Source organism: Dipodomys spectabilis, unplaced genomic scaffold (assembly GCF_019054845.1).
Source record: "Dipodomys spectabilis isolate Male_0828 unplaced genomic scaffold, ASM1905484v1 ptg000042l, whole genome shotgun sequence".
NCBI lineage: Eukaryota > Metazoa > Chordata > Mammalia > Rodentia > Heteromyidae > Dipodomys > Dipodomys spectabilis.
The window spans coordinates 2,717,448-2,739,541 of record NW_024870719.1 but is presented as its reverse complement, the minus strand read 5'-3'; the positions used below and the strand labels follow the sequence as shown (position 1 = coordinate 2,739,541).

The 22,094-nt window shown below is 35.3% G+C and overlaps 1 protein-coding gene across 5 annotated transcripts in view; it reads left to right on the top strand.

Moving 5' to 3' along the window:
- The window catches only part of Ralgapa1 (Ral GTPase activating protein catalytic subunit alpha 1), a 222,137-nt gene that overhangs the window by 186,831 nt on the left and 13,212 nt on the right, over nt 1-22,094 (top strand). For all 5 annotated transcript variants that reach the window (XM_042677921.1, XM_042677925.1, XM_042677922.1 and 2 more), the window contains exon 38: nt 1,504-1,631. In XM_042677921.1, the coding sequence (XP_042533855.1) occupies nt 1,504-1,631 (128 nt within the window). The remainder of the gene's footprint in view (nt 1-1,503; nt 1,632-22,094) is intronic.

Here is a 22,094-nt window from a genome sequence, read left to right as displayed (position 1 = left end):
ATAACAAGAAATTGTGCTCAAATGAAAAATGCTAAGTAAATTATGAGTAAAAGTGCCTTTGTACTATGGTCATAAAAGGACTTACCTTCTAATTAGAGAATTACTACTATTCCTGAAAGATACAATAAGAAATAATCATTGTCATTAGACTAGGGAATGATTTCTATATTATGACATATGATTCCTATGTTAATAAACAAGAACCCTGCAAATTCGTAATAAAAGAATTAAAACATCTATTGTAAAAGTATTTTCTTTCAAGGTAAGAATTAGAGGCTCATGCCTATAATCTTAGCTACTCAGGAGGCTGAGATCTGAGAATTATGACTCAAAACCAGCCCAGACAGGAAAGTCGATGAGACTTTTATCTCCAGTTAACCACTAAAAAGCCAGAAGTGGAGCTGTGGCTCAAGTGGCAGAACATTAGCCTTGAGCACAGAAGCTCAGGGACAGTACTGAAGTGCTGAGTTTAAGCCCCAGGGTCAGAAGAAAAAAAAAAGGAAGTGTTTATTTTGGCTCAGTTACAGGGGGCTCAGACCATGGTCACATATTTCTGGGCAAGTAGCACATTATGGCAGAAGGAAGGGTGTAGTAGAAGAAAGCAGCTCACTTTATGCCAACTAGAAAGCAAAGGGAAGAAGGGAAAAGGGATAAGGCATATCCTTCAATGGCATGCCTCCAGTGGCCTATTTCCTCCAGTAAAGCCTCACTTCCGTTTTTACCAACTTCTCAATGTCATAAAATTATGCATCCATCAATAGATAAATCCATTGATCAGGTAAGAACCCTCATGATCAGTCCCAGTGCTCCATGTCTAAACATTACATTGGGGACCAAACCGTCAACACCTGAGTTCAGAGAGCATTGCATGTGAAACATATTAACAATTATAAAGTTGGTATCTAATAGAAATAATGAAAAACCAACCTCCTGACAATAAAAATACATGTATTTTCCTTTGTATGTTCAATGGAGAGAAAAGAAATTTACTTCCAATGTTGTTGATTTGTATACATAATTAAAACTGTAGAAAACTGAATATGGTCAGGGAGCATAAATTGTTTAGTCATTTTTACATGAAGCACATAATTCTTTTAAATGGACATAATCTAGATATTGGTATTTGAGTTTGTTTATTGTCCTAGTATTTTTGTTAAAAGAAGAGGAAGCAAAAACATTTTCAGAGCCAGGCGCCAGTGGCTCAAGCCTATAATCCTAGCTACTCAGGAGGGTCACAATTCGAAGTCAGCCAGGGAAGGAAAGTTCGGGAGACTCTTATCTCCAATTAATCACAAAGAGCTGGAAGTGGCGCTGTGGTTCAAGTAGTAGAATGATAGCCTCTTGAGAAAAGGAGCTCAGTGACAGCACCCAGGCCCAGAGGTCAAGCCTCACGACTTGCCAAAAAAAACCACTTTTAGATACTAGGTATCACTAGGTATCTTGATTACTCTTATTTACAATCTTTCTTCTATTTGAATGTATAATTATGTACTAATTTCTCAGGTTCCCTTTTTTGGCCCCCTTTTTGATGGTGCTATTGTGAATGGAAAGGTTCTTCCCATTATGGTTCGATCAACAGCTATAAATGCAAGCCGTGCTCTGAAATCACTAATTCCATTGTATCAAAACTTGTATCCTTTTTTAAAATTATCATTTCTACTGCAATATATGTGTACTTTATGTGTTAAAGACCTTTGAATTTCTTTTTATTGATAATTAGTAAAATTTCTCGGTAAAGTGATTAAGTAGCTATGATACTTGAATGATGTATTTTCTTTGATATGCTTTTTTATTATTCTATAATTTGGGGATAGAACCCAGTACAAGCATCCTACCACTTGAAGTATGCCACAAATCTTGTATTTTGTTTTTGAGGTAGGGTTTCACTAACTTGTCAGGGCTATCCTTTAACTTGAGATCATCCTCCTCTCTGTAATCTGCAGGGATTCAGGTACATGCCACCATGTGCATGTATATTTTTATATATTATTCACAAATACTAACCTTTTGATTAACTCATTAATGTTCCAAAAATGCAAACCGTCTACTTCTCTGAAGGTACAGAAATAACCAAAACAGTGTGAAGAACTCAGAAAAGTGTATATGTGCTTTAAAAGTGATGTGTGCAAGATATATGACAAGGAGACTTTCACTCAGCTGGAATGGATAATGGTATCCAGAAACTCTTTTGATGAATAAGTGTTATCATATTGGGTAGATTAAGAAGAGCCTTCAAACAGAGAGAATAACATAGAGATATGAATCTATGAGAGGAAGCTATGGAAGGCTTAGAAGTCTAGTTTTAGAGACTAGATGGTGTCTGGACTTTGAGCTGAGCATATTATTTAACCTCTCTGGGCCCCAATTTACTCATCTATAAAAAGAGAATACTGTGGGATAATAATTCAGTATATGTAACAATGTATAAGTCCTTAAAATAGTGGCTGTCATACAATATGCACAAATAATCTTTTTTCTTTTTCTTTTTCTTTTTTTTTTTGTCATTCATGGGGCTTGAACTCTGTCCTTGGGCGCTGTCCTCAGCGTGAGCACTCTACCACTTGAGCCACAGCATCGCTTCCGGTTTTCTAGTGGTTTATTGGAGATAAGAGTTTCCTGGACTTTTCTGCCCAGGCTGGCTTTGAACCTCGATCCTCAGATCTCAGCCTCCTGAGTAACTAGGATTACAGGTGTGAGCCACCAGTGCCCAGTCAATAATCTTTTTTTTATATATATATGAAGTTTTTGCCATTTTATTCAGCCTGGTCTGGAGCTTATGAACCCAAATAATCTACCCTCAGCTTCCCAAGTAGCTGGTACTAAGGAACAAAATACTGTTAAGATTTAAAAAGAAGCTAGGTGTGCTAAAGCATACCTATAATCCCAGTACTTGGGAGGTTGAGGCAGGATGACTGAGAGTTCAAGGCCACTGTGGACAACATAACACGTCTTGGAAATTTAAAGAGATGGCTTAAATTGAACAGAATAGCTCAAGTGATAGCCTGCCTGGAAAGCACAAGGCCCAGAGTTCAAACTTCAATACTGCCACCAATAATAATAATAATATTAATAATAATAATTTAAAGGAGGAATCTTTGAAAATATCTTATGAAATTGATTTGTGATTATAACTTGGTGAATTGCTACATACAGTTTTTTCTTTTGATAAAATTGACTTTAGCATTCTGATTCCCATATTATATATATTCTGACACTATGAAATGGAATTACAGATACATTAAATTAAGTTTAGTGACATATAAATGTTACATATCTTTACTTGCACTTGAAATTATCACATTAATGAATGATAGTATTAAGAATATAATTTGGCTGAGCCTCAGTGATTCACACCTGTAACCCTACCTACTTAGGAGGCTGAAATCTGAGGATCACAGTTGGAAGCCAGCCAGGGCAGGAAAGTAAGAATGGAAGGGAGGAATGAATAAAGGAATTTCACTTCTGTTCTGCTTCTGACCTTAGTAAAGCCATCAAATTTCCTGGTTTGGGGTTTTTGTTTTTGTTTTTGTTTTTGCCAGTCCTGGGGCTTGAACTCAGGGCCTGAGCCCTGTCCCTGAGCTTCTTTTGCTCAAGGCTAGTACTCTGCCACTTGAGCCACAGTGCCACTTTTGGCTTTTTCTGTTTGTGTTGCTGGGGAATGGAACCCAGGGCTTCATGCATGCTAGGCAAGCACTGTTATCACTAAGCCATATTCCCAGCCCTTGAATTTCTTTATTGCAGTAGTGTAGATCAAACACAGGTCATTGAGCATGCTAGGCAAGTTCTCTACCAGAGTTGTAACCCCACCTAAATCAGGCAATCTTTGAATACTACTTACTTTATCTATCTAAAAAATGTTACTGGCTGGGATGTGGCTTAGTGGTAGAGTGCTTACCTAGCTTGCATGAAGCCCTGGGTTTGATTCCTCAGTACCACATAAACAAAAAACACCAGAAGTGATGCTGTGTTCAGGTGGTAGAGTGTTAGCCTTGAGCAAAAAAAAGCATAAGGACAGTGTCTAGGCCAGGCCCTAAGTTCAAGCCCCAGGACTGGTAAAAAGGGGGAGAGAGAGAGAGAGAGAGAGAGAACGCTGTTACTACCCATCTCAGAATTTGTGTAAAGATTAAATAGCCTACTGAATTTGGATGTGCTTAATAGTCGTAATGAGCTACATTATTTTGTGTAATAATTTCTCATACGTTTAAAGGTTATATTCTATTTTTAAAAATAACACCCAATACCAAGAAATTGCCTACTTGGGATTTTTGTTTTTGACTCATTAGCAGATTATTTGATTGGGTTACATTCTCAGACCTAGATTATGACATTTTCTTGGGGGTTGGGGAGTCCGGTCGTGGAGCCTGAACTCTGGGCCTGGGCACTGTCCCTCAGCTCTTCAGCTCAAAGCTAGCACTCTACCACTTGAGCCACAGCGCCACTTCCGGCTTTTTTCTTTTTGCTTATGTGGTGCTGAGGAATCAAACCCAGGGCCTCAGGCATGCAAGGCAAGCACTCTACCACTGAGCCACCTTCCCAGCCCTACATTATGACATTTATAACAGTTAACCGTGTTGAGACCTTAATATAAACCACATTAGAGAAAATTCTAGGATGAGAAGAGATTTCAGATGAAAATAGTAAACATGAAAACTTGTTTAAAAAGCAAACCAGAAGAATTTCTACCAATTAAAAATGCTTGTAGAACAGTTACAGTAAAAATATTAAATCAGACCAAACAGATTTTTCTTGACTTGGAATCTTGAATTTGGAAACTATAGAAATTTTTCCCCTGTCGTATTTAGGTATAGTCATCCGTCTACATCCGTGGTTCCAGATTCAAAAATTCAAATGTGCATGAAAAATATTGAAAAGATTTTTTTTCTTTTTTCCTTAACAAAATAATGTATTATATTTATATGTACTTACATTTGGATAGGTATTACTATAAGTATTCTAGAGATGATTATAGTGTACAAGAGAATTATATTGGTTATATGCCAATGTCATCTACAGATACCAAGGGACAACGCCATATAGTTACAGATGCCCCTATCCCTTGATATAGGGGCTTGAACTTAGGGTCTAGGTGCTGTCCCTGAGCTCTTTTACTCAAGGCTCTACTACTTTGAGCCACAGCTCCACTTTGGCTTTTGAGTGGTTAATTGGAGTCCCACAGGGCCTTTTCTGCCTGGGCTGGCTTTGAACTTCGATCCTCAAATCTCAGCTTCCTAAGTAGCCAGGATTATAGGCATGAGCTACTGGAACCTGGCTGCCCCTATCCCTTTTAATATTAAGAATATCATTTTTCACAAAGATACACAAAGTTCTCTATTCTAAATGTTGAGCAGTAGGGAGTGATAGCTGTAGCTATCACCTGTAGCTACCTGGAAGATTAAGCTGATAGGAGCACTTGAGCCTAAGAGTTTGAAACTATCTTAGACAACATAGAAACCTCATCTCAAAAGAATGAAGAAGGGAAAGAATGTTATAAGACAGTAACAGGTATATTATACTCACTTTTTGTTTTATTGTTATTATTTATTGTACTAGGGATTGAACCCAGTACATATGCTGAGTGGGCAAGTAAGCACTCCATCACTAAGCAACATCCCTAACAACTGTTTTGTTTTGTTTTTGTGACTGTACTGGGACATGAACTCTGGGCCTGGGCATTATCCCTTAACTTTTTTTTCCTCAAGGCTGCACTGTACCACATTAATTTTTCAGCCTTTCCTGCTGGGGCTGGCTTCATACTGGGATCCTGAGATCCTAGCCTTCTGAGTAGCTAGGGTTACAGGTGTGAGCAACCAACACCCAACTCCCAACACTTTTCTTTAATTTGTATTTTAATTTTGAAACAGGTTTTGAACTTGGCTGTCTCAGCTCCCAAGTAGCTGAAATTACAGGTATGCTCCACTATACTTGAAGATTACCTACTTTTTAAATGAAAGTTTACATAAATTTACTAGACATTTAAATTTAGGAATACCTCTTCATTTGAATTAAGAAGTGATTTTAGAAATGTAATTAATCAAACTTGTGGTAGAAGTAGAATTTTAAAATCACTAGTTAATATTTTATTCCTCGTAAATAAAAAAGTAAAAAATGGAATAAACTTAGTTATATTTGGGTAATTGTCCTGCTGGGTCAATTACCTTATATCAGTATTAGTGCCCACTAAGATTCCACAGCATAAATTGTTCTGTTTATGATCATTAAAAAGAGTTTAAAATTTATCCTAGGAACATCTTCTGTTCCTATGAATCTAATGTTGTTCACTAAATGAGGGCAGTATTGATTGTCATATGCTGCCCAAATCGATCATGCTGGCAACGAGAATTACAGTAATCTGTCAGCATTGATGACTGTCTTTCAGGCTTTGAAATCTCTCCTTCACTTGTCATTTCTTGTACTTGAAAAGCATTTTCATGCAACCTTAGATTTTTTTCTCAGCTAGGTACTTTTTTGTCTTGAGCTCAGTTTGTTGTTTGATCATGCAATTAGAATTGAAATGCAACACTGAGGAAAAAGACCAGACAGATTCTGGGTAACCACTGGATCAGAGGACTATTTCAGGTTTGCTCTTAGCCATCATTTTATTAGCTATCTACAAAGAGTGTGTATTTTGTTTGTTTCATTAGTTTCACCCCCCAGTGGAAATAATTCTAAAGTTTTAATTTCATGATTCTTCCTTAAAAAAAAATTATTTGTTTTGACCTAAAAAACATTTTGACTATGTTGTTATATCCCTCCAAATCCATGGACAATTAGTTCCAAGACTCCTGAGGATACCAAAATCTGCAAGTGTTTAAGCTCTTTATATTACATAGATATAGTATTTGCATTTAACATAAACAAATCCTCTGGTTCATAGACATAGTCTTTTGGTTACATAGTTAATTTGCCAACTTGCCTGGTCATGGTTACATATTATGTTACTGGAAGTGGTTTTGTTTTTGTTTTTTTTTTAAATGTTATTGCTATTTAAATCAATAAAGCCCGTTTCCCTCACATAAAGCAGGATGGCCTCATCTGGTCAAAGGCCTTAAGAGAAAAAATGACTGTGAAGTCACCTGAGAATTAAGGGAATTCTATTGCCAGATGATTCAGGTAACAACAATTCTTAATTTTTAGATTCAAGAAACATCAGTTCTTCCTTGGGTCCCCTACAGAATTTGGGTTTGCCAGTCCCTAAACTGAATTAAAATACATTATAATGTACTCTGATCTATAGATTCTGCATCCATGTATGTATTCAGATCACTTTGGATCAAAAATGTAGGGAGAAAAAATAGACATGTCTACTAAACAATGACTTATTTATTTTTGTCATTATTCCCTAAAAATATAATTATTAATGTAACATTTACATTATGCAAGTAATCTAAAGATGAGTTAAAGTATGTAAGAGGATTTGTGTAGGTTAAATACAGATACTACTAAAATGTCATAGTAGGATTATAAGCAAATTACTATGAAGAGTTCCAAAGAAGAAGAAAGTAATATGGAATAAGATCAAGAATATATAGAAAATCTGAAGTTTCTAGGGATAGGATTTAAGTAGATGAAATAAAACTTGTCATTCTTAGAACTGATAGCTTGGAGCTGTATGTGTATGTACATTTACATATGTAGTATTCTGAAATAATACAGTATGAAGGGTACTACATAATTAAATAACATCTTTAAAGAATACATTATACTAGAGGAAAGAAAGGGTGATGTCCAAAAAGAAATGTATTCATCACCTGACAAAACTGTAATACCTCTGTACATCACCTTCATAATAATAATAATAATGTGAATTTTACCTAGATTTAATATGCTTTCCTACAAACAATATTACTTGTTTTTTCTAATGTATTTAAATTGACTTTTTATTAAATGCCAGAATTAGGTTTTCCTTTAACTTTATCAGACAAATTACCAAAAGCCAATAATCACTGTTCAATTAGTCACAGTTTGTTGGCCCTGAAGTTCTACTCAAATGTAAAGAACCTGTTGCAAAAGTATGAGAGCCAGAAATCAAATGAAATGTAATTGATTGGCTCCACTAATGTGGTTGCCTTTCATTATGATAGGACATTGTGAAGTGTCCTGTGGGGCCCATCAATATTGCTGCCATTTCATGTTAGAAGAAAATTAGTTTCTTGAGAAACTACGTAATTTTACTTATCTACTGTCTTTTTTGGATCATTTTCTCAGAAGATAACATCAATAAGTATGGACTATTCTTAATTTAATCTGTAAAAAGAGTACAATTACAGAGTCAAACTCAGGATTGGTATAAGGATTCAAGAAATTAACCACATGAAACACTAAACTTTTATATGTAACAACTGCTTGGAAAATCACAGTAACATTGTAGTTGATGGTATTATTGTCCTCTATGCAAACTCTGGAAATATTCTAAAATACAAGCCTAAATTTATTAAAAGACTTTTATGATGGTCCTAGACTGTTACTGAAACTGGTTTACATTATTTACCTGTGAGAAATTCTTTTTATGTTACCCTCACAACTTCCTGTTTATCCCAAGACTGTTTTCAAACATCCCTATACAAGTTTACTTGTTCATTGAAGTTATGACTAGTATAGTTTTTAATAAGTTTTTTATTGTGAGAATACTGTACAGAGGGGTTACAGTTACATGAGCAAGGTAATGAGTACTTTCTTATCAAGCATTGTTGCCGCCTCCTTGGTTTTTCCCCTACCATCACTTCCCTCCCACATCCTCAGATATACTCTGATTAGCATAGTTTCTTTTAAGAATGAAAATCTCTGTCCTTTTGTAGTAGTACTTTTAAGTAGTTGTACAAAGGGGTTTCAATTCAACTTGTCATTTTATGAGTGCAGTGTATGTCTGTGTGCATGTGCACACAATGGTGCTAGGGCTCTATTCCTTTGCTTTTTCACTCAAGGCTGGAGTTCTACCACTTAAACAACAGCCTCATTTCCAGGGTTTTGTTTTTTTTTTGTAATGATGGTTAAAGAGAATTTCATGTATTTTCTTACCTAGGCTGGCTTCAAACTGTAATCCTCAGATCTAAGCCTCCTGAGTAGCTAGGATTACAGGCTTGAGCCACCAGCTCATCTTTTATCACTGTCACTCTTCTATCCCTCCCTTCTAGTCTTTCTGTTACACTAACTTATAATTTTAAATTTGTATGGTGGGTACATAAGAAGAGGAAAACCAGGACTATAAGAAATTGCCTTTGACATGTGCATAAACTAAAATAACAACCACACACACATCAGATTTTATATTTTGGTGATGACTTGGTGTGTTTTTATTAGCAGGATAATTGAGATAATTTTCAGAGATGAGTTGTCAGTATTGGGAAGAGGTAAGGGAACATCTGTTAGCTAAAGCACTCTTTTTGTTTTGTTTTGTTTTTGGGTCCGGTCGTGGGGCCTGAACTCTGGGCTTGGGTGCTATCCCTCAGCTCTTCAGCTCAAGGCTAGCGCTCTACAACTTGAGCCATAGTGCCACTTCCGGCTTTTTTTTTCTGCTTATGTGGTGCTGAGGAATCAAACCTAGGGCCTCAAGCATGCGAGGCAAGTGCTCTACCACTGAGCCATCTTCCAGCCCAGCTAAGGCACTCTTACTTGCTGTCAGTAATAGATGTTGCCTTGGGGAGGATACTACTTGGTGTCTCTGCTAAGAAGATGCTGTATGTAGAGTATCCCTAAGAGCTCTCACTTCCTTTAGTATTAAGAATTAGCAAAAATCCTAAGAAATTATTTATCCCCCAGGTAATTTGATATCTATCATTAATTAATTCACCATATTATTTCTATGGGAGGCAGTGAAATAGAGAGGAAGTTATTGCTTTCGTGGAGCTTATCTGCCACAGGAGAGGAGAGGAGAAAGAATTGCACAGTGATGATAATCCAGCAGTAGTGAGATACACAAAATAGGCCAACGAAGATGATTAATTTTAACTGGTAGCAGATAGTAGAGGCTGAAGTACTAGGAGTAGTTTTACCAAGGAATTCTTTTCTACTTACTTTAAAGACATACACAATTTTTGCAATTCAGAGCGAGTTTTTTAGAGGCAGATAAAAGGCATGACAGCATAAAGTGGATGTGTGCAAAGAATGTGTGCCACTGGGTAATATAAGGCAAAGGGACCACAACTGGAGGTTAGACTCTTCATTCTTGCATAACAGTCCCTTTCACTTCTATAAAATAATTTTTGTCCTCTTATAGATTATACTTTTTTGTGTGCTACTGTGCTGGTACTGGTCCTTGAAATCAGGGCCTTTTGCTCTACTCTTCACTCACAGCTGGCTCTCTACCACTTGAACAACTTGAGCCATAGCTCTACTTCAAGTTTTTTGCTGATGCACTGGAGATAAGAATCTTTCAGTCTTTTTTGCCTAGGCAGGCTCTGAACTGCAGTCCTCAGATCTCAGTCACCTCAGTAGCCGGAACTACAGTTATGAGCCACAAGAACCCAGCCTGTGTTGTTACACTTTTATACATTATTGATAAATAAATGCATTTATGCTTTTTTTTGTCAGCCATGGGGCTTGAACTCAGGGCCTGGGCACTGTCCCATAGTTCTTTTTGTTCAAAGCTAATGTTCTACCTCTTTGAGCCACAGTGCCACTTCTGGTTTTTTGGTGGTTAAATAGAGATAAGAGTCTCACAGACTTTCCTGCTCAAGCTGAACCATGATCTCAGCCTCCCAAGTAGCTAGGATTATAGGTGCGAGCCACCAGTACCCATAAGTATCCTATTCTTATAGTGCATGGGGGAAAAATAGCAAAGAAAAAGAAAGCACTACTATATATGCCAATTTAGATAGTTAAGGCATACCTCAGAGCACTAGAATGAAGACACAGACTGCAATGATGATACAGGCAGGGTATTTCCAAAAACAACCAAACTTGATGTTTCTCTTCTTCCATCTTTAACTTCTCACCTATGATAGAACAGGGATTCTTTTTTCATATTAAAATCCTGTGTTAAAGGATGATATTCTTAGGAGAGGATCACAGCGCTCAATAACTATGTGCATATGATCATATAAAATGGTGCTTATTGAAATGAACTCCCAAGAAATAGAAACAAGAGGTTTTTTATTGTACTATTTGCAGTTATTTTTCTCCCTTCAGTTTATTCCCTTTGTCACTGTTTTTTTATTTCTGTACCCTTTGTCTTGTAAGTAAGTTTATCTGATTTGGGAAGGGGAAGCACTGAAACAATGGGACAAAGGGTGAACCAATTCAGCAGTGTTACCCACTGGAGACTATGTTGGAAATGAACTATACAACATAGGGGGGAGGGAGTGGGAAGGGAAAAACTGGGAGAATATGAGGGAGAGGTGACACTGCTCAAAAAAATGTCCTCATTATCTGACTCGTGTTACTATAACCCCTCTCTGTAAATCACCATTACAGTAAGTTAAATTAAAAAATAGTTTAAGATACACTTTAAAAAAAACAAATACCCAGAGTTAGTCTGTAGGTGATGAAGATCTACTTGTATACTTACATTATTATTCACCATGCCTAATACATAATGTACAAATTTTATCCCAGTCTTTTTAATATTTTTTAAAAGATAATATGGTATTTAGGAATTCTGAAAGCAAATTAAAGTTTTAAAGCTGAAATCATTATTAAAATATAAAAATCAGGTGCTTTTAAGTAATTTTTACTTATTAAACATAAGGCTTTTGATACTGAGTTTATAATTCAGTAATGGAATTAAAATTAAGTGGGGGGTCAAAACTCTCCCCATTTTCTTGTAACTGCTTTCCCTCTCAAACACTAGAATACAGCATTATTTAAATCTTAACTTTTGCTTGCCAAACCACTGTTACTGTCCATCTGTTCATGCCAGTTGTAAAGAAGGCGCAGTTTTAGTGAAGCCTTGCATTTCACATAAGGTGTGTGAAGTGAAAATTTCACAAGGGACATGATGGATCCTGATTCTTAGTGATAAACCTTTGGGGCCTTCAGGGTTGGCATATGGTCCAGTATGATATGAAGGCTTGGGTTCCCTGGCTTCACTTCTTTGGCGTGAAGCTGATAAAACCTGGCTCTTGAGTATTATTTCACTGGACACCAATCATGGGCAGCAGGAACTGCCCATTTAACTCTCTGTGGGAAGGAAGCCCAGAGAGCATTCACAATGGTACCATTGTCAAGTTGCAAACTGCTCTGAACAGCTTGACAGCTAGGGAGGAGGGGAAGGGGTTGCTTTACTAATTGCTGTTCGAAAAGAGAAGGAACAAAAATAGCTGTTGTAGAACTGATGTTTCTATATTTACTTACTCTCTTGATAGGAGTGTTGACTTTTATTTAGCACATAGCTACTATCAAAAAGAAAGCAAATGAATATATTTAAGCAACCACCTGTAGTAATCCATTGTTAACATGCCATTATTTATTTTCAGTCAAACAGATTACAGCAGAGTAAACATCTGTTTTGGTTTATGATATTTTTATATTTAGATTAAAATAGTATCCTTTTCTCTCCATAAAAAATTTTAAGAGGAAGTCGATCAAAACTCTCCACATTTCACATACCAGATAAAGTTATAAATTTGCTTTAATTTTCTTTATACTGTCCCATTTAGAATTTCCAAATAGTATCTGACTTACGTTATATAAGTATAAAAATGTACATTTTCTGTGTAACAATTAAAAGTACTAACATAACCTACCAAAAATAATATTAGCACATTTCAAACTTAAATACTATATTATTTAAATGAGTAACATAACCATTTTAGTAGTACTTGGTTATCTGGATGGATTCTAATTTGGATATCTAAAAATGTGTAGGTTGTTTCTTTTTTATATAAAGTAAATGGGCCATGATATTTGTCTAAGCACTCCAGTTGGCCATATCAACAAGCAGCTGATGGTTAGGCTTATCAACAAGTAGTTGATAGTTCTAATACAAAGAAACAATCAGCTACAATTTTTTTATTAAAACTAGTTTTTACAAGCTCAGTTGGAGAGTTGGTAACAGAAGGAGCAGCATAGAGTTGGCCAAATGAAGAGGATGAATGAAGATGAATATGGTACAAGTAGTTCCTTTCCTGTGTCAAAAAAGGACAATGAAGCCAGCTGAAATTGTTTTAAGAAGCAGGAGAGGGATAAGAGAGTGATAGAGGCAGGGAGTCTGGTAGGAATACCTTGTGCATATGTACAAGTGGAGCCCCACTTGTACAACTAAGGTATACAACTAATAAACTAGTTCTCAGCTTTCAAGGGTGTTAGTCTAATAGTATATTTCCACAGATAATTTTCTTTTCCAGCTAAAATTAAATTGGCTAAATGATATTGCAGAATTGTGGTTTATGTAACGTGTCCTTAAATAGTATCAGGAAGAGATATTTTAAGAATGCTTTATAAGTCTGTAAACTTTTTATAAATGAAATGATCTTGCTAAATTTGGAGAAGTCAAATGTATTTTTTGTAAAATTAGTAAATCTGTATAAATATATCAGTATTCCTTCTCCTTGCTCTCCTGAAGTGATTTTAGTAAATAGGCAGCAGTGCAATATTTCAAATACATTAATTCACTGAATGCCCATTCTTCCTTTTACTGCAGAATAGAATATATTTAAGTCAAGATTAATGGATAGATTTTGATGTTAAAGTCCAGTGTGTAAGCCTGTCATTCCCTGGGGGCATATAGTGCATTAGTTTAAGCTAATATACTGTTTGTCATAGATTCTGTGACACTGTCTTAACTGACAGTTTGCTGCTGTACTTTGTTACTGCTTAATATGATAATAGAATCACTTTTTTATATTCCTAATAATTACAGCATTAAAAAAAACTCTTAATTACATTAGTTCACATTTGGGCAAAGATAATACTTAAGTAATTGTACACTGTAAAATTTTACTTATTTAGGGATTTTTTTCCTTTTTTGCAATATTGTTACAAGGTCCAAGTTTAGTATATTAAATTCAAACACATTGTTTCCTCAGTCTTCATGTACTGAAATTTTATTCCCCAAAGAAGCAACCCAAAGTGATTGTGTTTCTGTCTCCCAAAGTGTGTTTGTTGTTGTTATTGTTGTTTGTTGTTTTGTTTTGCTTTGTTTTTTGAAACAAGATCTCATATATATGTAGCCCAGGGTGGCCTGGAACTTGGTTTGTAACCCAGGTGAGCTTTGAACTCTCAAGCCTTCTGCCTCAGCCTCCGGATAACTGAGATAACAGGTAGGTATCACCATGCCCAGCTTCCCCCAGTGTTTTTTAAACTTATTCTAATACTAATGATTTGAAACAATTTTCTACTATCTATAAAAGCTTGATATTATTATATATGATATGCACATATGTGTTAATATATACGTCGTTTTCAAGTAGATCTTATCAAGAATTTGCCGTTAAATTTGATATAGAGGTAACTTCGTTTTTCTATTAAATGTTTTTATATGATTTTATGAAAGTAGGATAGATAATATGCATATTTGATAATCATAGTAATGGTTTTGGAAACCACCAAAATTAGATTAAATCACAAAGATTTTCAAAGCTGTTAGTTTTAAATTATTTAAAGTTAATCTTCTAACATATTTTATATGAGCTTTGGTAAATATAGACTTATCAACTTTTTAATGTTTTCATTTAGTAATTGACTGGTTTATAAGCAATTATATATGGTACGAATTTTATTCAACTCCAGCTTTCAATAATAGGGCTATCCTCACACTGCCTTAGCACCTGTTATGGATTTTGAGTCATCTGGCAGCCCATGGGACTTAGATAAAGAAGTACCAGGTGTCCTGCCTGTCTTCTAATTGAGACGCAGTGAAAACAATATAGACTTGGCAATATGGTTAAAAGGATGGATTAGAGCCCAGCTTTGTCTGCTCTGACAAATCACAGCTTTTCCTTCACCATGTAGATAGTATCAGCCACTAAAGAATTTCATTAGAATAAATCACCACAAAAAATAGTTTGTCATAACCTGTTGCAGACTTTCAGAAGAATTTCTATTAACATGGAATAATTAAGCAATACCAAAATTTATACCATTTGTTTAGGGGGATTTTTTTTACTACAAATGAACTACATGTTTCTTGAAGAAGCTAGCTATAGTAGAAGAGAAATGAAATGTCTTTCACCCACTAGATTATTAATTTACCAGACATTGTTTTATAGGGTAAGCATTCTAGTTTACCTTCATCATATAAATAAGCAGTACCTATTATTTCATAAGCTACATTAGGGAAATATGCTACTTTCCAATAATAATATGAGATCTTGAAATAGACCATATATCTCAATAAAATTCTTATTTTTCATTTTTCAAAACTGCAATAATATTAGCTCAGAATGTTTGAAGATATTTCAAGGCCCTCTAAGGCTAAAATGTTGAATGTGACTTTTTTTCATTTTTATTTTAGAATATCCAAGTATTTTTATTCTAATATAGTAACTAAAATGTAGTAAATTATAGTACAGCATACATACATTTTCCAAAACTCATGAAATCCTAGAATGTAAGCTAACATTGTTTTGGCACTCTTAAGATATCAGGCCTAATGCTGAAAATGAATTATGCAACTTGTGGGCATGGAAAGGGGGTGGGGGGGAACTGGGAGAGTGAAGGAAAGCATGATATTGTCCCAAAAGAAATGTGTTCATTCCTTGAGTTATGAAGCAATAACCCCTCAGTACATCACCTTTATAATAACAATTTAAATTCTTAATAATAAAAATGGTAACCTGCCTGATAGAACTTTTTTCTTTCTCTCTCTCATAAAACTTAGATCATTGAGATTGGCTGAGGAAAGAATACTGGACTATTAAGAGATTGGGAGTCTAATTTCCAGATTTTTCCATCAGCAGCTTTATTTTTCCAAACAAATGTCTGTACTCTTACTTAGGCAAGATCTATGGCTGAATAAACATTTTGCTTATTTTCCTAAAAGAATGTTGGTGGATATATCTATCTTCTAGTTCAAATGTTCCTAAATACTCTTACTGTTACTTTGACTTGGTATAATCCCTCGCTAAATGGTTTTTTAAAGCCAAATACAGATGGTCCCCAGTGTATATTGGTTCAACCTATAATATTTAAATTTTACATGGTTTCTTTATGTGAAAAGCAGTACACATTCACATTCAGAGAAACTATACTTAGAATTTTAGTCATTTCCTGGAGCGGAGACCATGTATATTTTCATCTTCATAGCCTCAGTACCTAACCAGATCACAAACATGGCTTTCAAATTTGTGAATATTGAATATTGTACTCAAATTTCAACTTACTTAAATTACAACTCAAAATGAAATTTAATGTACTGTGTCCAAATTTCTCTCTCAAAATTTCTAAGTAATTTTTTCTATTGGAATTTTCCCTTTTCCTATAATTATCATTCTTTTTTAAATTTTATTGTAAAGATGCTATACAGAGGGGTTACAGTTAGATGAGTAAGGCAGTGAGTACATTTCATGTCAAGCATAATTATCATTCTTGGAATTCTCTATATAGAGAACAAGCATGGAATGTGTTAGTATTAAAATTATAAAGAAGCCATAGAAATATAGTTAAAGCAAATGATTACAAAATTAGGAATTTCAGACTGGGCTTTAAATACCTCAAACTAGCCCATTTATCATAGACACAAACACTTCATACTTACCTTTAAAAAGTAAACAGTAAACTAGGCGCCAGTGGCTCATGCCTGTAATTCTAGCTCTCAGGACGCTGAGATCTGAAGATCACCATTCAAAGCCAGCCAGGGCAGAAAAGTCTGTGAGACTCTCATCTCCAATTAACTACTAGAAAACTGGAAGTGGCACTGTGGCTCAGTGGTAGAGTGCTTGCCTTGAGCTGAAGATCTCAAGGACAGCACCCAGGCCCAGAGTTCAAGCCCCACTAGGGAAAACAACAACAACAAAAAGGAAACTATTTTTCCCTCTTGTTTAGGAAATAGAACATTAAATCTCAACTTAAAAGAAAAATAATAGCATAAAATCTTGATATCTTCTTTCATTTGTAATTTTTCTTGGGGGGGAGTCCAGTCATGGGGCCTGAACTCTGGGCCTGGGTGCTGTCGCTCAGCTCTTCAGCTCAAGGCTAGCACTGTACCACTTGAGCCACAGTGCCACTTCTGGCTTTTCTTTTTTCTGCTTATGTGGTGCTGAGGAATCAAACCCAGGGCCTCAAGCATGCAAGGCGAGCGCTCTACCACTGAGCCACCTTCCCAGCCCTCATTTGTAATTTTTATAGTTTTTGTATAAATTATATTCTTGCATTGTATATATGTATATAGAAATGTATTTACACAAAAATCCATATGTAGACATATATGTGTACAAAAAATATTTCTTTTAGGCTGATTATAAATTACAAGTAACTTAAATATACACCCTAATGGAGTATGACATGGAATTGGCAATCACAGAACAAAGTGTTGTAGCAATAAAAGCAGTTCAGAATGAAGAAATCTCAAATTTTCTTAAGAGTATAAGTTGTTACTACTTTTCCTTTTCTAAAAGCTATATTAGTTACAAAAGTTGCAGAAGAGGTCCACTGTGACATTTCCATACATCAATCTAATATACCAGTTACAAGTTGTTAAACCAAATCTATCTTCAATCTCTTCTCCCCATATATTAATAAAATTGAAATACTTGATATTATTTAACTCTCTGCAGTACCTTTTCTTCGTATTATTTTTCCCCAAAGAAATCAGTTTCCTTACATCAGAATGAATCCCTGTATACATAATATTAAGTAGATTCTTGAACATGTAAGTATATTTCTTACTGACAGGAAAAATTATCTGAAGGCATGATAGTACAGGCTACAAGTGGTATGTAGTCTCAGCCACTTGGAGAGGCTAAGGTGGGAGGACCTTAAGCTTAAAGCTAGCCTTGGCAACATGGGAGGCCTGTCTCAGAAGAAAAAACAAAGACAGAAAAGAAAAATTGTTCTCAAGAAACAGCATCTGCTGGGGCTGGGAAGGTGGCTCAGTGGTAGAGTGCCTGCCTTGCATGCATGAGGCCCTAGGTTTGATTTCTCAGAACCACATAAGCAGAAAAAGCCAGAAGTGGCTCAAGTGGTAGAGCACTAGCCTTGAGTGAAGAACTGAGGGACAGTACCCAGACCCAAAGTTCAGACCCATGACCGACAAAAAAAAGAAAAAAAGAAAGAAAGAAAAAAAAACAACAGCATTTGCTATTTATAAAAATGTAAGCCAAACATTACATGCGTTGCTGCAGAGATGTCAGAGTACTTTTCAGGTGTCCTCTATTCAATCCTTTAAATTTGAAGGAAGTAAATAGGGTCAGGTATGTTAACCCCATTTAATGTACAGATAGACTGTGGCAAAGAGAATTCATAGTTTCCAGAACCGAGGTGAAATTGAACCCCAGTTCAGCTGGTCTTGAAATGTAAAATACTTAAAATGTCTAATTATATTAACTTAGTATTAATGAAGTTCAGATTCGATTTAGCTATTTCTTTATGACAGAACATGTTCAGTTCCTTTTACTATTTCTTGAATAGTAATATTCCCTTCCTCTTTTCTGCTTTTACAGAAAGTAGAAGGAAGGAGGATTAGTGGGTAATTATATTGCTATGATTGCAGCACCTGTGTGTTATTTCTTTTGATTGACTACTTCTGTATTAAAGATTCCTACCAGCTAAATCTCCCTTATCAAAATCTTTTTAGCTAATTTTAGCTTGAGTTACTCTAAATTTATAAGAAAAACATTCTGAATTCAACTTAAATTTGTACTTTAAATTTTCTGGATTTTTGTTGGTGGTAGTGGTGATTTACCTTTGTCCTTTTTAATCATCTTAACCATTTCAGGGTTGTTGTTGTTGTTGTTGTTTAATTTCAGTTCCATTGGCAACTCTCATAGTAGGAATGTGAGCTTTCTTATGACTAGCCACTGAATTTCTTTGTGCCAATCAATGTATAGGTACTAATAACTCTTCCCTAGAAGGCTGCCTTTTAAAAGTACATATCAGCCAGGTGCCACTGGCTCACACCTGTAATCCTAGTTACTCAGCAGGTTGCAATATAAAGATAGAGGTTCAGCCTGGACAGGAAAGTCTGTGAAACTCTTATCTCCACTAAACTACACAAAAAGTCCTTTAAGTGATAGAGCTATAGCTTTGAACAAAAAGCAGCTTAGGAACAGCACCCAGGCCCTGAATTCAAGCCCAGAACTAGCACCAAAAAAAGGTAATTTATTTTAAGGAGATAGAAGAATTCACAACTGTAAGATTCTGACTACAATTGCAGATATGAACAGTATTGTTTGGAACTTTATGACTGCAACCACAAAAGGACCCTGTTGTGGACCCAAGACTGTGGTATAAATACTTAAAGTTCATTATATCTCCTTAGTATGTTTTCTGAAGTAAAATGAAGATATATATATTCAATTATAGTATAATAAATTATGTTGGTTTTGATGTTTTTTAATTTAAATTTTTCCATTAAAATTGTAAAATTATAAAAAAAACATATAGCTTTTAGAAGATGAGTTACCTTGGACTATAATTATTTACCAAGTGAACAATGTTTTCTGAAATTAACCTGCCAAAAATGAAACTAGATGTGTGTGTGTGTGTGTACACCATCTTTTCATTTAAATCAGTCATTAAAGGTTATTTTTCTTGGGTCTGGAGGCATGGCTCAGTTGGTAGAGCACAAGTCAGTGAGTGAAAGTGTCAGGTTCCAAGTTTGAGTCCCAGACTCTTCCCTTCTCCCCCCTCAGAAAAGTTGTTTTTCTTTGCCATGTAGACTTCAATTTTTTTTTTAAATCATTTTAGGCCAGGTACCAGTGGCTCATACCTATAATCCCATCTACTCAGGAGGCTGGGATTTGAGGATTAAGGTTCAAAGCCAACCTAGTCAAGAAAGTCTATGAGACTCTTACCTCCAAAAAATTAGAAGTGGAGCTGTGGCTCAAGTGGTAGAACACTAGTCTTGAGCAAAGAAAGCTTTGAGTTCAAGACCCAGGACCAGGGGGAAAAAATTCCATCATTTAAAAAAAATTACTGAAATTTAATTAAACCCATTTATATCTTACATAAAATGAACATATTGTATCTCTGGATAATTTTAGTTTTTAGAAACAGCGTACTATGGTTTCTTCAGTTTTATAAACCTTTTCTATAGCAAAGTAGATTACCCTTCAAAATGTGTTGTATTTAGATAATCATTTGCTTGCTTTGGAAATATCCTCCCTGTTTTACAAATATTAACATCTGCTTTCCTTCTGCCTAATTTTTTGTGTAATCTCTAAAATAAAATATAAAGTAAAATATTTCATTTATAGGTCCTCTGAAAGTAGAGCATTTTCAAAGCAGGTAGGTGTCTCCACCCTACTTTTCATGAAGCATTTTACCCATTCAAGCAGACTTTTAAAAACAGCTTGTTTTGATAGCAGACTGTTCTCCTGTGGGCCTTCAGCCCTTGCTTCCTGGCAGCACCTTTGGTGCGAAAAGAGAGTGATCAATTGGGAGACTATCAGTGCCAGCATGCATAGAGTGATAAGTTAACACACCACTGGGAATTTCTAGGGCCCACCAAGATACTTCACTTCTAATGTGCTAACAAGCTCATTTTTCTACCTCTTGCCTCTTCAGTTATTTTTTTTTCTCAGAAGAGCTTAGAAGTTGAGTGCATCAGGCATAATGAAAAGCTCTGTAGGAGGGAGAAGCAATAACCCCATTTTTCCCTTTTCAGCCAAATAGAAAATTAGTTTCTGGTAATACACAAAGGCCAGTATTTTTTGTACAAGGGGCACTGCTGTGAATCAAAGGACTCTATTAACTGCAGAAAATTCGGCAGCTGTGAATCTCCCCCAATGAAAAAAGTACTTTCCAACAAGTTGTGAGATATGTGGTATTATTTAGATTGAACCATCAGTTTCATCCTCTTCAATTTATAACCATATACCCTCTTTTAAAAGTGTGATATATTATTCTTCTATGGTAAATTGGACTTAAAAATGTTATCCTTCCATAAAATCCTTTCTTACCACCGATCATTTTAGTTATAGCATCTGTTGTAACTCTTTTCATGAGTAAAATTCTTTAAAGTTCATCCCAGTGTGTCCAGTGTGTACAGAATTGAAAATATGAAATTGTAAGGAAGTTGAATTCAAGTTATTTCAATATTTGATATGTAAAATTGTAATACAGAGATAGTATACAAGCCACTTAAAAGCAAAAGACATAATCATCAAAGTTCATTGTTGAATAGATATCCATTACAATCTTAGTTTTGACTCTTATGCCTTTCTTAATCTCTTTGCAGTCAATAAATCTTTATAACTAGCCACAGTGTCTCCCATTGAATTATCACTTAAGCTATAATTTCTAGAATTGTACAACTGTAATAAATTACAATCTTAAAAATAACAAAATTTGAGAAGGAAATATTAAAATGGGCTTTAGAAAAAATTCAGCAAAGAGAACCCAAATTTCTATTGTCCCTATTTAAATGTCTCATGTTTTATTATCCTTATTTAAATGTCAATGTAGCACATCCAGTACAGCAGGAAAACTTTTCAAAGTTGTAGAAGAAAGGTTAACTGATTTCTCAGTTCAGGAACTATACGACATGAAGTCAGCATGTGAGTTTTTCCTGATAATTGTATGTTGCTGCCTGCTGCTCTACATTTTGACAGCCATTTCCATAGTTGCTTTCGTGAACAACAGAAATATTCTCTCTCTTTCTCGCCCTCTCTGTGCTAACAGCACAATCAGACCTGCTGAAACAGGAAGCCTGGAGTGGGTTGTTCAAAAGCAACAACACTTCAAGGTACTGGTTGCTTGTCAATAATATCAGAGAAGAAAATGTGGTGAAAGGGAAGTACAGTATTTTTCTGTCAGTGTCAGTACCCTGTAGATGCTTTGTTAGACAGTATTTAGGAGTCCTGTGGACTCTTTGCAAATATTCCTGCTTGTTTCAGTGTTATAATTGACCAGGTATTTTTCCTGACATACAGATTCAGCTATGTGTTTATCTTAACCACATGAAGTTATTCAAGGATTACAGCAACAGTAGTCTTCCATTCAAAATGAGAACAATTGTTGAGAAAACTTGGGGATTTTAGAAAAAGAAGATGATAATGCAG